Here is a 13,489-nt window from a genome sequence, read left to right as displayed (position 1 = left end):
ACGTAGCGGAGAGGCTTTTCTGTCTACTAAAGGTTTTCCCGCTTTATTCTTTTCCTCTTCTTTTTTTTCTTTAGTAATTTAAGCAAAACCATGGACGAAAAAGAAACCATTGAGATTGGCATTATTGGAGCAGGCGGTATGGGTCGCTTTTATGCACAACGCTTTTCCATTGCAGGCTGGAAAAAGTAAAAAAAAATATAAAAATAAAAAGGCTTCAATCGCATAAGTATTTTTAATTAATGAAGCTAGGGTCAATATTTGCGATTTGCCCGAGAAATATGAGCAACTAAAAAAAGAATATGAAGGTATTTTACTTAAATTATGAGAAAGAAATAAAGGAAAACTCAACTATTTATAGGAACAAACATCAATGTTCTTCCCGATGGTTTTCATATATCTAGACGCTGTGATTGGATTATGTATGCTGTTGAAGCAGAATACATTGATGCTGTTGTAAAAAGATTTGGCCCTGGTAATATATAAGGATTTGAATGTATTTAAACAAGTTCTTATGCTTTTTACCTCTAGCAACCAAAATAGGAGCTATTGTAGGCGGTCAGGTACACAAATTGTAAATAACATAAAAGAGAGCTTTTCTCAACTTTTTATTTGACCTAGACATCTGTTAAAAAGCCTGAAATAGATGCCCTTGAGAAATATTTGCCTGAGGATGTTCATATTATATCATGTCACTCAATGCATGGACCAGCCGTTGATCCAAAGGGACAGCCATTAATTGTTATTAAGCATCGAGCAAGTGACGAGAAACTCGAATTAGTGCTTAGATTACTATCTTGCTTTGATTCAAATATTGTTCATTTAAGCGCGGAAGAACATGATCGTATTACGGCAGATACGCAGGCTGTCACTCATGCCGCGTTTTTGAGTATGGGTAGTGCTTGGAAAGAAAATATGCAGTTTCCTGTAAGTTGCAAGAAAGTTAGGTTATTGTATTGTGTTATTGATTTGAGATTTAGTGGCTGATTCCTCATTTTGTTGGAGGTATAGAAAATGTCAAGGTAAATGTTGCACTACGTATTTACAGCAACAAATGGCACGTCTATGCTGGGCTTGCTATTATGAATCCCATTGCCAAAGATCAAATCATGCAATATGCCAAAAGTGTAGCGGATTTATTCAAGTTGATGATTCAAGAAAAAGAAGACGAGTTTCGTGCTAGAATTAAAGAAGCAGGTGACTCAGTGTTTGGAGGACTTCAGAAGGATCATATACCTATTTTGTTGGATGATCAACTACTGGACGAATTTTCTCTTTCCAAAATTCCTAAAGAAAATCGTCAACCTAATTCACATCTGTCATTACTTGCCATGGTTGATTGTTGGCATAAATTAGGATTAAACCCATACGAACATATGGTTTGTCAGACACCCTTATTTCGATTATGGATGTAAAGTAAACAAATAAGCAAACATAAATTAATTAATGCATACACTGAAAAAATTAAATTAAACCTACTAGGGGAATCACAGAGTACCTATTTCGTAACCCATCAATGCTTGAAGATGCTATTCAAGCAGCATTACACCGCAAAGAGATTAGATCGGACGATATGGAATTCGTTACTTGTGCAAGAGGCTGGGCAGAATCGGTTTCTTTGGGAAGCATGGAAGGATATCAAAAGAGATTTGAGCAAACCGCTTCATTTTTTAAAGATCAATTTGCTGAAAGTACAGCGGTTGGTAACAGAATGATTGCAATGATATCCAAAAATATGTCCAGTCAATAAAAAAAAGCTTGTAAATAGTTAAAGGATTTGTTTATTTTTGGAAACAAAAAACGAAAGTGAGATTTATTGCTTGTATATTGTCCAACTACTTCTTAAAAGTATTAATTACAGTTGCATACAAAAAAAGAGATACTATGAAGTACACTCTTTTCTAAAATCAAAGCCATACTGCGTCAATGCTGATATCACATGCTGACAAAAGTCATATTTGGCCAGAAACCTTTAAACATGATGACAAGTCAAATGTCGTATACACAGAAGACTTTACAAAAAGCACATATTTCAAACTAGCTACAACCAATCATTATCCTCTTAACTGAAAAATTACTATCAACAATGTCGTTTTTAAGATATTACAAGTTTCATAAAGGTGCCAATTCGCATGTCTATCAACTACCCTTTGTTATTAAAACAAAAAGGAAGCCTCATAGTCAAACTAAAAATTAAATGCTTTCCATGGTAGGAAATTTGTTTATGATAAGCGTAGTTGATACAGTTAATGTCAAAGTTGTTCATTATAGAAGTACATATTGTAATGCTAGTTAAAAACTGCGTTATTTTGTGAGGCTTCCTTTCATATTAACATGAAGTGCATCATAGTATGGCCGAAGAAAGAGTCCCTCTGCAATTGTTCTTGTGATAAAAGTGAGAGCAAAAACGACCACTATCCTAATGCAATTTCTATATCTGGTGTGATTAAACGTAGTCCGAGACTTCCGCGGATCCCTTCTAATAAAAGCAAGAGAACAAGTCATTCTAAAAGGATAAGCAAGGGAATTATAATTAGTAGGTATCTCAGCCTTCTTGAGACTACAATAGATGAGATAAAGAAATATGAATATATAAAAGACAATTGATTGATTACGAATAATATTCTTATATACAAGGCTGACAGTACTCAAATAAATTGAGCCTTGATGATGTACCTATCTTCCATTACACTCGCTTGAACTCAATCCTATTAAGCAGTTTTGGCAAGTTATCAAAAGCAGAGTTAAGCGCAACGAGTTCTTGGAAGACGAGATATTGTTGACGCAAATCAGTAAAACATTGACCAATTTATAATCGAATGACCTTGAAAGCTTTATTCCTCATTCTTATTGACGTTTAAACAAGTGTAGCGATGAAGAACAACTGTGATGTTACTTGTTATGCTCCATATACCATCCACAGTATGAAATATATCAAAAAGTAAAATAAAAACAAAAATAAAGGAGTGAAGCTTGTATTTATCAATATGCAACTTTGGATTCGACAGGATACGATTTTGATTTTTGGAAAGAGCGTGGATCTACGCCGTACTTTGAGGAGAGAGATGTACTTTGCCATATCAAGTCATGTGTGAGACAAGAACTAGACATTTGAATCTCAGATGTACCATTTCCTTTTCTTCTCTGTTTATTCATGGACGATATTACACTCAAAAGAGTACTACCCAATCTAATCACAAAATCCCTACAGCAAATGAATTCACAATTTGGTGCTTCCTATCAGGCCACTGACCTAAAAAATACAGTAAAAAGTGAAAATCTATCCTGCAGCGAAAATACATCTTTACAAACTGATAAACACTCAACATTAAAAGTAAGCAATCCATCACCGTCACCTATTTTCGTCGATACTGTACCTCTTGCAGGAACCTTTTATCAAACCAGAGAATGTGAAAAATTCTTATTAGAGTGTAATCCTAACATAGTGGACGTGAGGACTACGCTCAGTCATTTTGTACATCCTCTCATTGCAAAACCTCTCGAGACAGCCATAGGAAATATCAGTGAGACTGAAGTACTCAAATCCGCAAAACTCATTTTTATTAAGGACTTTTTAAAGAAAGTCAAGACATTTGATGTAAGCCGATCAGATAAGTGAATTCTTACTTCTTTTAATCTCTCTGCTGTTTTAGATTAATAAGAAGCAAATTGTGGAAATCGCGTTCATTTGTAATAATAGGCTTTCAGAGATTGTTTTGAGACAAATGATCAAAGGCAGAGGATATAAAACCACATTTTTAGAAAAGAGAGGCTTTAAAGAGACAGCTCACGGTATTGTTGTCTGTTGCAGCAATTTTGAACGCGATCAACAGCAATTAGAGCTTCCTGTAAAATACCTTTTATATTCGCTGCAAACATAAATGGTAACGAACTTTTAATTATTTAGAACTATGGTCAAACTCTTAGTATCATAATTGTAGTGGATATTGGAGCCACTACAAAAAAAACACTTTCTAAAATCTCTGCGAGCCCCTTGCACCACCGCATAAAGATGGTTGATCTTTTTTGTATAGACACGCCAGAAAGCAGGTTGCAAGAATATTCTTCCCTTTATCCTAACGCAATTACCCCATACGATCGCTTGTATAAACTATATCCAAGCGTGTATGAATATGTATTTGGTAGGCCATCTCGCCATAACTCTGACCACGACGTTATGTTGTGGAATACAAAAGTGGCTACGCATTTATGCCAATGGTTGTTTGATAATTTTAACAACACATATCAATTTGACTGGTGCAGCCGTGACCCTTGGATTATTGAGTTTTATTTTTCTTATACTCCTCCTTCCCTTTCTCCTTCCGATCCAAAATATCCTATCTCCTGTGAGAGACAGTCAGAGTCTGTCGACTTGAGAAACACAAGATACAGTGCTGCTCATGTTCATCCTGTAAGTGAAAATAACCGAAGAGCCCTTCGACGACCATATCAGGAAAAAAGAACACATTCACCAGATCCAGGTGAAAACTATAAAAAAAGAATCAAAGTAAGTTTTCTATGTAAAAAAAAAAAATCTGATTTAACTGATTTGTCTACTTTGTTTCGTTAGAAAGAACCAATTGAAGAAAATCAACTAGCACCAATATCTTCTCGCGATCCAAGGCTCAGAAAGCAGCCTGTATTAAAGCACTTTAATGTGAGGCAGGAAGAACTTAGGCGAGAAGAAGCAAATAATGTAGAAACGTTACATGTAGAAAAGGGGCAGGAAAACATCCAGGAGAAAGCAATTTGGATGTCAGGTTTCGGAATGTCAGAAGGAAGGAGAGCACAATTTATGGTTGCAAGCTTGGGATGCGAGGAAATTAGGCGTAAAGAAGCACTAAAAGAAAAAAAATTACAAGAAAAAATACGCGCAGAGGCGAGGGAAGCAAAGGTTAGGTTGGAAAAAATTAGACAAGAAGAGTTAAAATATATGGAAAGGATAAAAGAAGAAATAAGACAAGAGGAAATAAGACGAGCACGAGAAGAGTTAAGAAGAGAAGAGAAAAGGTTGGAAGAAGAGAAAAGAGAAGAGATAAAATATGAAGAGGTAAACCCAGTTGCAATAATGCATACAGAAGTAAATATGGAGTTTTCAAAAACTCCAAATTCTATGACAACTGCTAAAGCAGAAACTGAGGAAGAGGACGAATACTCACAAGCAATCAAAAAAGCTTTGGAACAGTTTGAGGAGGAAATCCAAAAATTGATGAAGTAACCGAAGTTACTTACAAACATTATCATAAAGCAGGCATTCTTATTTATTTATTTTGAACATTGTAAAAACCTCATTTTGTTATAAAACAACAATCGATTGTAGCTGACATCGATGAATACAAATTTTGATCCAAGATAATGATTAAAATAAAATGCAAGTTTATCTGAATGAGATCACACAACCAACCTCAAGTAAATATACTATACAAAACTATATATTATAGTAATGATAATTCTTTGACAAGAAGAAGTATCAACTAAAGTAGCAGGACCTTTTCCTATTGTCAGAAATACAATATAATATCAGAAGCATTGTTAATCTTTTATATAATTGAAATAACGCGTAAAATAACATTGTTCAAATCAGTGAGGAATTTCTAGAATAAAAAGATAATCTATGATGGACATACAAAAGAATAAATGAAAAGCTTTCATAATCATAATTATAAATGGCACTTGCTAAAGTACCTGAAGGTTAGAAGAACACTTACAATAGAAATATATTAAGCCACTCACTCAATGAGATATGAACACCTGAGTCCAATCAGAATAACTACTTTCTTAAATAAAGGTCGGTTTTAAAACATACTAGAGCTGTTTTTTTTTATTCTTTGTATCTTTTTTTCCTTGGTTGCTTTTACCTTTGTATAATACTTTTTTGTCAAAGCACAAGCACTTTGTTCCTAAACAAATATTTTTTTATTTCGCAATTGTCTCAACTCCTCTTTTAATAAAATATCTCTAAAAGATACTAAGCACGGTTTTCACTGATTTACCTATCATAAATAAATTGCAGAGGATTTTGCATCAGCTAGGCAAAAAATAGACATTTATTCTTAAAATCTTAAAATTTTCCAATACATAAATGCGAAGCTAAGCCCAAATACTTTCATTCACTTACTTGCATATACACAAGCACTTTATTAGCCTAAGGAACTATCATTTAAGTTACAACCTGCAACTCAAGGCGGATATAATGGTTAGAATGGGAGAAATTGGAATAAAAGAGGAAAAATCAAAACTGAATAGTTTAGAGATGAGCAAATAAATAAAATAATGTATTAATAAAAGGTTTCTTGAAGAAAAGAGAATGACGATATAATTACTCTATCATTATGATAGACTTATCGTTTTGTATAAAAATAAAGAGCATTCTTTATGCACAATTCTTACTACTATCAAATTGTATTTCCTCTCTATACTTTCCCGCTATCTATCTCTTTCTCCTTGACATAGGCAAAGTATGTGTATTTTAAGGATAATGACTTTATACTGTTGTTATATACGCCTTGAAGACTGTAACATGGAAGTTACTGCCTTACATTTTGTATTTATATCCTCCACTTCTTTTACTTTTTGTTTAATAAGCCATTCTAAATCTGCTGTCTTTTTTCGCATCTGATTTATTTGTATTTCCTTCGCTTGCAGCATTTCTTCCAGGTTTCGCCTTCCAATACCCTGCTTCTCTGCAACTTTTGCGGTCTCTTCTTTATAACGCTCATACTCTTGGCGAATTTCTGCTTTTTCCTTTTTGGCAACAAACAAACTCTGTTTGAGCTCTGCTGTTATCAATTCATGCCGTTTCTTTTCAGTTTCAAGTTGCAATCGTAGCTGATTATGTGATTCTTGCAAATTTGAAATTTGGATGTATTCTTCTTGATAATACTCTGCCAACTTCAAGTAATTTTCACTAGCCGCTTGGACAAACTGCCCATTTTTTTGACATTTTGACTCAAGTTGTTCAATAACTTGCCGATTACTTTGCAGTTCTACTGCCATTGAATGATAATATCGTTTCAACCGGCTGAGAAAATTCTTGTAGGTCTCTGATGCCTTTGAATTATTAGATTCTTTTTCTAAAATTTCAAGAAGATCTCGATCTTTGGAAACAAAGTAAGAAGGATATGTTTTTTATCATCGATTTAAATAGAATCACTAACCAAGGTATTGAGTGAAATTGGAGGGCCATATGGATTCTTTTGAAATTGCAGTGCAGTTGGCATTATTATTCACGGACATCTCATAAGCAAGAACAAGAAGAAAAAACTCTAAAAATACAAATGTATTTTTTTATCAGCCGCTTGAACATAACACGGTATTGTTATTATTATTTTACAAAAATAAAGTGATAATCTAGTGTTGACAAATGGTCTGATGTTTGTCTTGAAGGACTTGTCTGTTTACCTTGTTGGCAAGGAAATATTACTTCTATCATCTTAATAAGAACCATAACAAATGAAGAAGAAATGGCTTACAATGTATAACGTTGCAAATTACAGTTTGTATAACGTATGATATAGAATTGTAAAACGTCAATAAAATACATTTATTAAGAAACGAGTAATGATTATTGTAAATGCAGATTTTAAATGAGAAGCTATGAAGAGGAGTTATTTTTCTAGAAAATTTCGAATATAAAGCTGTGCCTGTTTATCAAGTAACGAGAAAATACAATCCCATTCGTCCTTATCTGTGATTTGATGAAATTTTTTTACAACCTACAATCAAAGTTAGGGTTTTGTTGTAAACAAGTGCGTATAAACATGTCTTACGTCGTGCAAATCATTCAATAACAAAGATGAAGGTGATTCCCAATCAGAAATTGCAACCAGTAGTAAATAAAGTTCCTGTCATGGGGACAAAAAAGTAAGTGTATATGAAAAAGAAAAGAAAAAAACTTTTCTGCAAGTGCGCATTTACATCTCGTGCTTCCTGAATATTCAACTTGATTATTGCACAAAAACCTCGGAAAGCTGAATCCTTTTCATCTCCTTCTCGGACCGACAGTGATTTATTTAACCATGGCTTAATAAATCTTTTTAGATAAGGTGCTACATACTCTGGCCAAGCCAATCCCATTCTTCCTAATGTGATCATTGAATTCTCTCGCACTTTGTCTTCAGAATGAATATGTTCTAATAAGGGTATCAAGACACCGACTAAAGCTGGCACATAATGATTTGTTTTTAATTTCCATCGCATCACAATTTCCCCAATAGCCCAAACTGCGTTATTATATACAGAAACTACAGAGGTTGTACATTCTGTATCCTCAATAGCGTGAATAAGTCCTTCTAGGATGTCGGGGACAAAAGGTTCTAACAAGTCAAAGCAAGCAACAGCAATATCTCCTATAAGCATAAATGCTGATTGAAGCACTTCAGAAACTGGATCCTACACATAAAAGAAAAAGTGAGCTTCATTATGTACAAAAAGTATGCTTTTTATCATTTTACATGAATACAGGCTGTCAGAAGGGGAATTAAAGGAGGATTGGTTTTGGAAATCAATGGGCGGACACTAGGGCCCAAACCTCGGACGATACCAGATAATAAGTCAAGTGCAGCAATAAGGAACTTTACATTAGGCGGATCCATACTCTCTGGAAAATCATCTATACATGCTTGTAACTGGAGTGTATTCGAAATGAGTTGCACACATCTCGATAGAACCGGTTCAACAAAGGGCTTAAATCCTGGGCCGAGAGCAGCTGTGATGGGTGAAAGGCACTAATTTTTTTTTTGGTGAATACAAAAGTAAAAAAGATCTGTATAGTTTTGATTTTTACCTCTAATAAAGGATACAAATCCGTATCGTTATCTGCTAGTTCATTCCATTTTGTTATCAAAGGAGGCATTAACAAATGAATATAAGTCGCATTATTCAAGGCTGATTTTGCCGAATCAGCCAATGTGCCAAGGGCATCATAGAGTATTAATCTATTTTTACGATGATAAAGTGCGAATGCTCTGTTAGTTTGAAGAAGGATGGAATAGATATAAGAAACAATTCGTTGAGATGCGCTTTCTTCCATAGTAGTGATTGCAGTGCAAGCAGACAGCTGTACTTGTTTATTTTCATCCAACAGTCTGTTTAACAAAGCAGAAAGCACGGGCTCAAAATACACCTCACGACCTTCCTTGTTTGTGTCGTATTGAATGACTAACCATTTAGAGAATCGGCTAATTACCCAGCAAGAAGTTGCGCGAATGAGAGGCTAATAATAAAATAAATAGAATATAATTATATGTAAAGATAATAATATTTTTTTTTCTTTTTTTTTTTTTTTACTTGTGGGTCTTCCAAAGAGTTTAATAGGTAAGGAATTAAATGATTCAAATACCTGCTTATGACTTCAATACCACCTAACAAGTTATTGTGTTTGATTACCCAAAAAAGAAAAAAGCTGATTTGTGTAAAGAGATCATTAACAAACCTTCTGCTGCTGCGCCCAGGGCCAAAATACCGCTCTCTCGTACCAACCAATTTTGGTCACAAAGGGTGTGATTCAATAATTGGTTTAAAAGAGCAGAGACTAATTTTATGCCAAAAGCAATCGACAAAACTTCCAATGTACCAGCACTTGTTTCTCGAAGCGATATTTGCGAATAAAATTCATCATCATCAAAATCCTCGTCATCCTCCTCGTGTTCACCATCTGTGTTGTGCAGTTCAAACTCGAGGTAATCACGGGGTGATTCAATCAAGTTTTCTGAATGGTAATACTGTGACTCTGTCCGATTTGTGTAAACATCCTGAACCCACTCCTCTGAATAAATCATCCGTTTGAGTAAACAGTTCACTAAGCGAGGCAGATAAGGTACAAGTTCATTATGATAAAGATGGATGTGAGCGTACTCTATCCAGAAATCACAAGCACCCAAAGCAACAGTTTCGTCTTGATCCATCATGGCCTCAATCATGTATTCAATTGTAGGGTACAGATATACTTTTAATCTTTCGGGAAATGTCTGCCAAAGAAAAGCAAAGGCAGGTCCAAGTTCTTGTCGTACATGTGTATCTCTATCAGATATTCTTGAGTACAATGCCATCAAGACTGTGTCAAATTGCTGCAGAAATGATAAGGATTGTAAAGAGATGAATTGTCGGATGATATGAATGGCCTTTGCTCGCCATTTTGGATTAGGATTAGATACCAATCCAACCAACTTTGGCAACATGAAATTCAAAGGTCGAATACTATTTATTTCTTGATCAATTTCTCTTGCTGTGTCTTCACAAATGATAACAAGCGTATCTAATGCGATCTTCATTTCCCCCCAATAATATGTGAATATCATCTTTAACAAAGCAATATATAATGTACCTCTACAGTCAATGCATCTTTGCTGTCTAATTGATGTATCAGAAAATACAATGCGTCCAGCCAATTATGTACTTGACCTCTTCCAACAATCAAGGACATGATGGAAGATACTATTTTTGAAATGGGTGAAGCATCAGGATATGTCAAATACTGAATACAAGCTTGTTTGATATAATTGAGTGCGAAGAGTGAAATTGAATTGAAATTGTTTTTGATGTTGTTCTGGAGCCGTTGACCAGCAACTACTCTTATATTAATATCTTGGTCGTTTGATTTTGTTAAAATGTACATTAAATAAGTATTGTAATATGGATTTTCATCAAATAGTTGTAGTCTCTTTTATTTACAGTTATTCTTGTTGTATTTTATGATATTTATTTATTTGTTACCTGATTTAAAAGTCCCTGATCTTGACAATTAGGATTAGTTGCATCTCTTAATAAAAATGTTAATTCTCGTAATCTTTGTTGATCAGGTTGCCATGAATCCATTTTGAAAAGAAGGAGAGCTTTTTTGCTTTTAGAAAAGAAAAAGAAAAAAGAAGGAAAGAGAAAAGTTTGAGTTTAAATCAAAGAATATAACTTTTTGAATGTAAACCCGTGACATGAAGGTAGTAATAAAGTAACACGATTCAAGATCATTGTTCCTCTATTCCATTGTCAGACAGCAGTAAGGTGACGTCAGGAAGAGCAGTGCGCGTACATTGAAGAGCTTCGGTTGAAATGATGATGCATGAATGAATTCATGTCTGTGTAAATCTAGATATGTCTCGTAAACTAGTGCGTGTGTCTGTGTGTAAATGATCTGGTAAAGGGAGGACAAGCTTACTTACTTTATAAGATGGAACTGAGTTTAACCGAAGCACAATATTTTCATGCTTTAATAACAGGGCCATTTAATTCTTAACGAGACACACAGTAGTATGTATATTTTCATTTTTAGATCAACGGATTTATCTCCTTTTTTATATACTTTATAAAATAACGAAAATGCTAAGCCAACTATTCTATACTTTAGCACGATTACGGGAGATAAAGAAAAGTGACACTAATTAGAGGAGAGTGTGTCTGTGCCTTTAGCGCATGGTTTTCATTTTGTTACATTGGAGAATATTCTGTAAGACTACTATTTATGAAACTTTAAAAACTTTGCAATTCAACTTTTTTATTCTTTTTTAAATCTTTTTTGTTTTCTTTAATAAGGCGATAAATCTTCACTTGCTAGTGCAAAGAAACATGAATCACAAACGCGAGAAAATATTGTTTTTTCTGGATCGTCTGGAGTAAATAATGGAAGTCGATTTTGGCTGTGTGAACTGCAATAAATATCACCGCACCTACATTAAAATTTAGTAAATAAAAAAGTGAGTATATTTTTTTTTTTTACCTTCTACAGTGATGCTTTCTTTGTAATAACGAGAATTTTTTTGAACATGTTTTGAATTGACATCGGTTTACTTGGTCATCTTTTTGCCATCGACTTGAAGGTAATAAAGTGAATTTGTATAGTCTGTCTTGTTGATTTAAATCGAGTTTAAAGTGGAGATGATAAATTTTTTTCTTTTCGCCTGCAGGTAGTAACTAAAAATAAAGTTTAGTAAAAACATACAAATAACAACAGCACAGTGAGTTTACTTCATTTGGAATTAAGGAAGTTTCCATCGTTTCACAAACGCCTTGGATAGAAATAATTGTATCCTTCTTTTTCATTTTATTTTGTCGTATCACTAACTGAGTTATGCCGGTTGGATTGACGAGGGTATCTTTAAACTTTTGAAGCAAATTTGAACTACTTTCTGAAATGACTTTTGTTGGTAATTGAATGGGTTGGGTATTGTTGTATTCTTCATCTGCTGCTACTAACTCCTGAAGTTTGTTGAGTAATTCATGTTGTTGTACAATAAGTGCCTTGCACTCCTGTATTTGTGACTTGTAGGTAACACCGTCTTGTTGTTGCTGGTACTGGACTCTGTTAAAAGCCAACGTTTCAAATGAGGTAGATGAAAAAGAAACAGAGATAGCGTTAGACAAATCTTGTATTTGATTTGAGTAAGACACGACACTAGAAGTAAGATCTTCAATGATCGTTTCGCGTAATTGATGAATTGGCACTTTAGATGACAATGGCGGGGGTTGCGCAAATGGCCATAAGGAGTTGTTATTCGTTTCAGAATATTTTCTTGGAGTTGTTTTACAAGATGATGAAGATGATGAACTAGATGATGAGGATATGGATGATAATGATTCGGATGATGCGTAAGCTGGAACAAGCCCCCCTACGCCCCCCCTCTCTATCTTGGGAACCATGTGTTGATGTGGATGATGGTGACTGCATTGATCATCCCTTCTTCTTCTGCTGTTGGACAAGTATTTTCTTGTGCTAATGAATTCATGCAAGTCTTTTCTTTCAACCATGGACATGGCGCAACCTTTGTTCTTCTTTTCATCCAATCGGAGTTTTACCGAAGACAAAGTAGAATTAAAGTTTGACACGCCTTGTTGCTTGTCCGTAGCACCTTTCGATCTTGCCTCAATGGCTGATTGTCGTGTGGGGGGTCTCTTTTGCTGCATTGGCTTATTTAAGCTCGTCATGCTACTCTTTCGCCTTAATAATGAACTGATATCATCGTTCGACCTAACATCTTTAGCTATACTTGAAATAGTGGCTTGAGTTATTGAAGAACGACGAAAGTGTTTCTTAGTTTTATATGGAAAAGAGGAATAGGAATTGGGTATACATTCAGTCATTTTTGATATAAATAAAAATTTTGAAAAAAAAAGAAAGAAAGAGAGGGCTTGGGCGTCAATTTATTTATTTATTTTTTTAAGTGTATGATATCATGTGTTTTAATAAGGGGCAATAAAAAATAGAAAACGAAAATGTGTCAATGCTCTAGTTTTGTTAAAAAAATTTCTCTCTTTTTCAGTCGTATCGCTTTTTTTTTTCCCCTTTCTTTTTCGTATAATTTTTTTTTATTTCTGCAGTTATTTTTGCCATAGCAACAACGATAACAAAATACGTTGCCATGACTGCGGTTGTTAGGTTATTATATCTGTAACAGTTGGGGGAAATGACTCATGTCCCCAATTAACATAAGGATTAAAATAGACTTATATGGGAATACTCTGTCCATCATTTTTCTTGCTAACCCGTCATTGTTTCATCTTT

At 34.4% G+C, this 13,489-nt stretch overlaps 5 protein-coding genes across 5 annotated transcripts; 2 read left to right on the top strand and 3 right to left on the bottom strand.

Moving 5' to 3' along the window:
- Nucleotides 1-90: 90 nt before the first annotated feature.
- RO3G_14282 (uncharacterized protein) lies at nucleotides 91-1,747 on the top strand (the record flags this gene model as incomplete). The annotated part of the gene is made up of 7 exons (XM_067668866.1): nucleotides 91-185; nucleotides 250-305; nucleotides 359-472; nucleotides 529-560; nucleotides 619-924; nucleotides 978-1,408; nucleotides 1,480-1,747. The coding sequence occupies 7 exons, from the start codon at nucleotides 91-93 to the stop codon at nucleotides 1,745-1,747; spliced, it is 1,302 nt and encodes a 433-aa protein (XP_067524967.1).
- Nucleotides 1,748-3,151: 1,404 nt separating this feature from the next.
- Nucleotides 3,152-5,215, top strand: RO3G_14281 (uncharacterized protein; the record flags this gene model as incomplete). The annotated part of the gene is made up of 5 exons (XM_067668865.1): nucleotides 3,152-3,595; nucleotides 3,651-3,845; nucleotides 3,905-4,122; nucleotides 4,261-4,504; nucleotides 4,568-5,215. The coding sequence occupies 5 exons, from the start codon at nucleotides 3,152-3,154 to the stop codon at nucleotides 5,213-5,215; spliced, it is 1,749 nt and encodes a 582-aa protein (XP_067524966.1).
- A 660-nt stretch (nucleotides 5,216-5,875) lies between these two features.
- On the bottom strand, nucleotides 5,876-7,233 carry RO3G_14280 (uncharacterized protein; the record flags this gene model as incomplete). Its single annotated transcript, XM_067668864.1, has 6 exons — nucleotides 5,876-5,897; nucleotides 5,991-6,025; nucleotides 6,116-6,142; nucleotides 6,417-6,479; nucleotides 6,568-7,094; nucleotides 7,155-7,233. The coding sequence occupies 6 exons, from the start codon at nucleotides 7,231-7,233 to the stop codon at nucleotides 5,876-5,878; spliced, it is 753 nt and encodes a 250-aa protein (XP_067524965.1).
- An 812-nt stretch (nucleotides 7,234-8,045) lies between these two features.
- RO3G_14279 (uncharacterized protein) lies at nucleotides 8,046-10,268 on the bottom strand (the record flags this gene model as incomplete). The annotated part of the gene is made up of 6 exons (XM_067668863.1): nucleotides 8,046-8,078; nucleotides 8,236-8,388; nucleotides 8,451-8,723; nucleotides 8,783-9,211; nucleotides 9,286-9,359; nucleotides 9,431-10,268. 6 exons carry the CDS (start codon nucleotides 10,266-10,268, stop codon nucleotides 8,046-8,048), a joined length of 1,800 nt encoding a protein of 599 aa, XP_067524964.1.
- A 1,247-nt stretch (nucleotides 10,269-11,515) lies between these two features.
- Nucleotides 11,516-12,912, bottom strand: RO3G_14278 (uncharacterized protein; the record flags this gene model as incomplete). Its single annotated transcript, XM_067668862.1, has 3 exons — nucleotides 11,516-11,657; nucleotides 11,708-11,901; nucleotides 11,956-12,912. 3 exons carry the CDS (start codon nucleotides 12,910-12,912, stop codon nucleotides 11,516-11,518), a joined length of 1,293 nt encoding a protein of 430 aa, XP_067524963.1.
- Between the last annotated feature and the right edge of the window lie 577 nt (nucleotides 12,913-13,489).

The sequence above is a fragment of the Rhizopus delemar genome, genomic scaffold (assembly GCF_000149305.1).
Source record: "Rhizopus delemar RA 99-880 supercont3.13 genomic scaffold, whole genome shotgun sequence".
In the NCBI taxonomy this organism is placed as follows: domain Eukaryota; kingdom Fungi; phylum Mucoromycota; class Mucoromycetes; order Mucorales; family Rhizopodaceae; genus Rhizopus; species Rhizopus delemar.
Note: the sequence above shows the minus strand (reverse complement) of the source record. Positions and strands in the feature narration are given on the sequence as shown.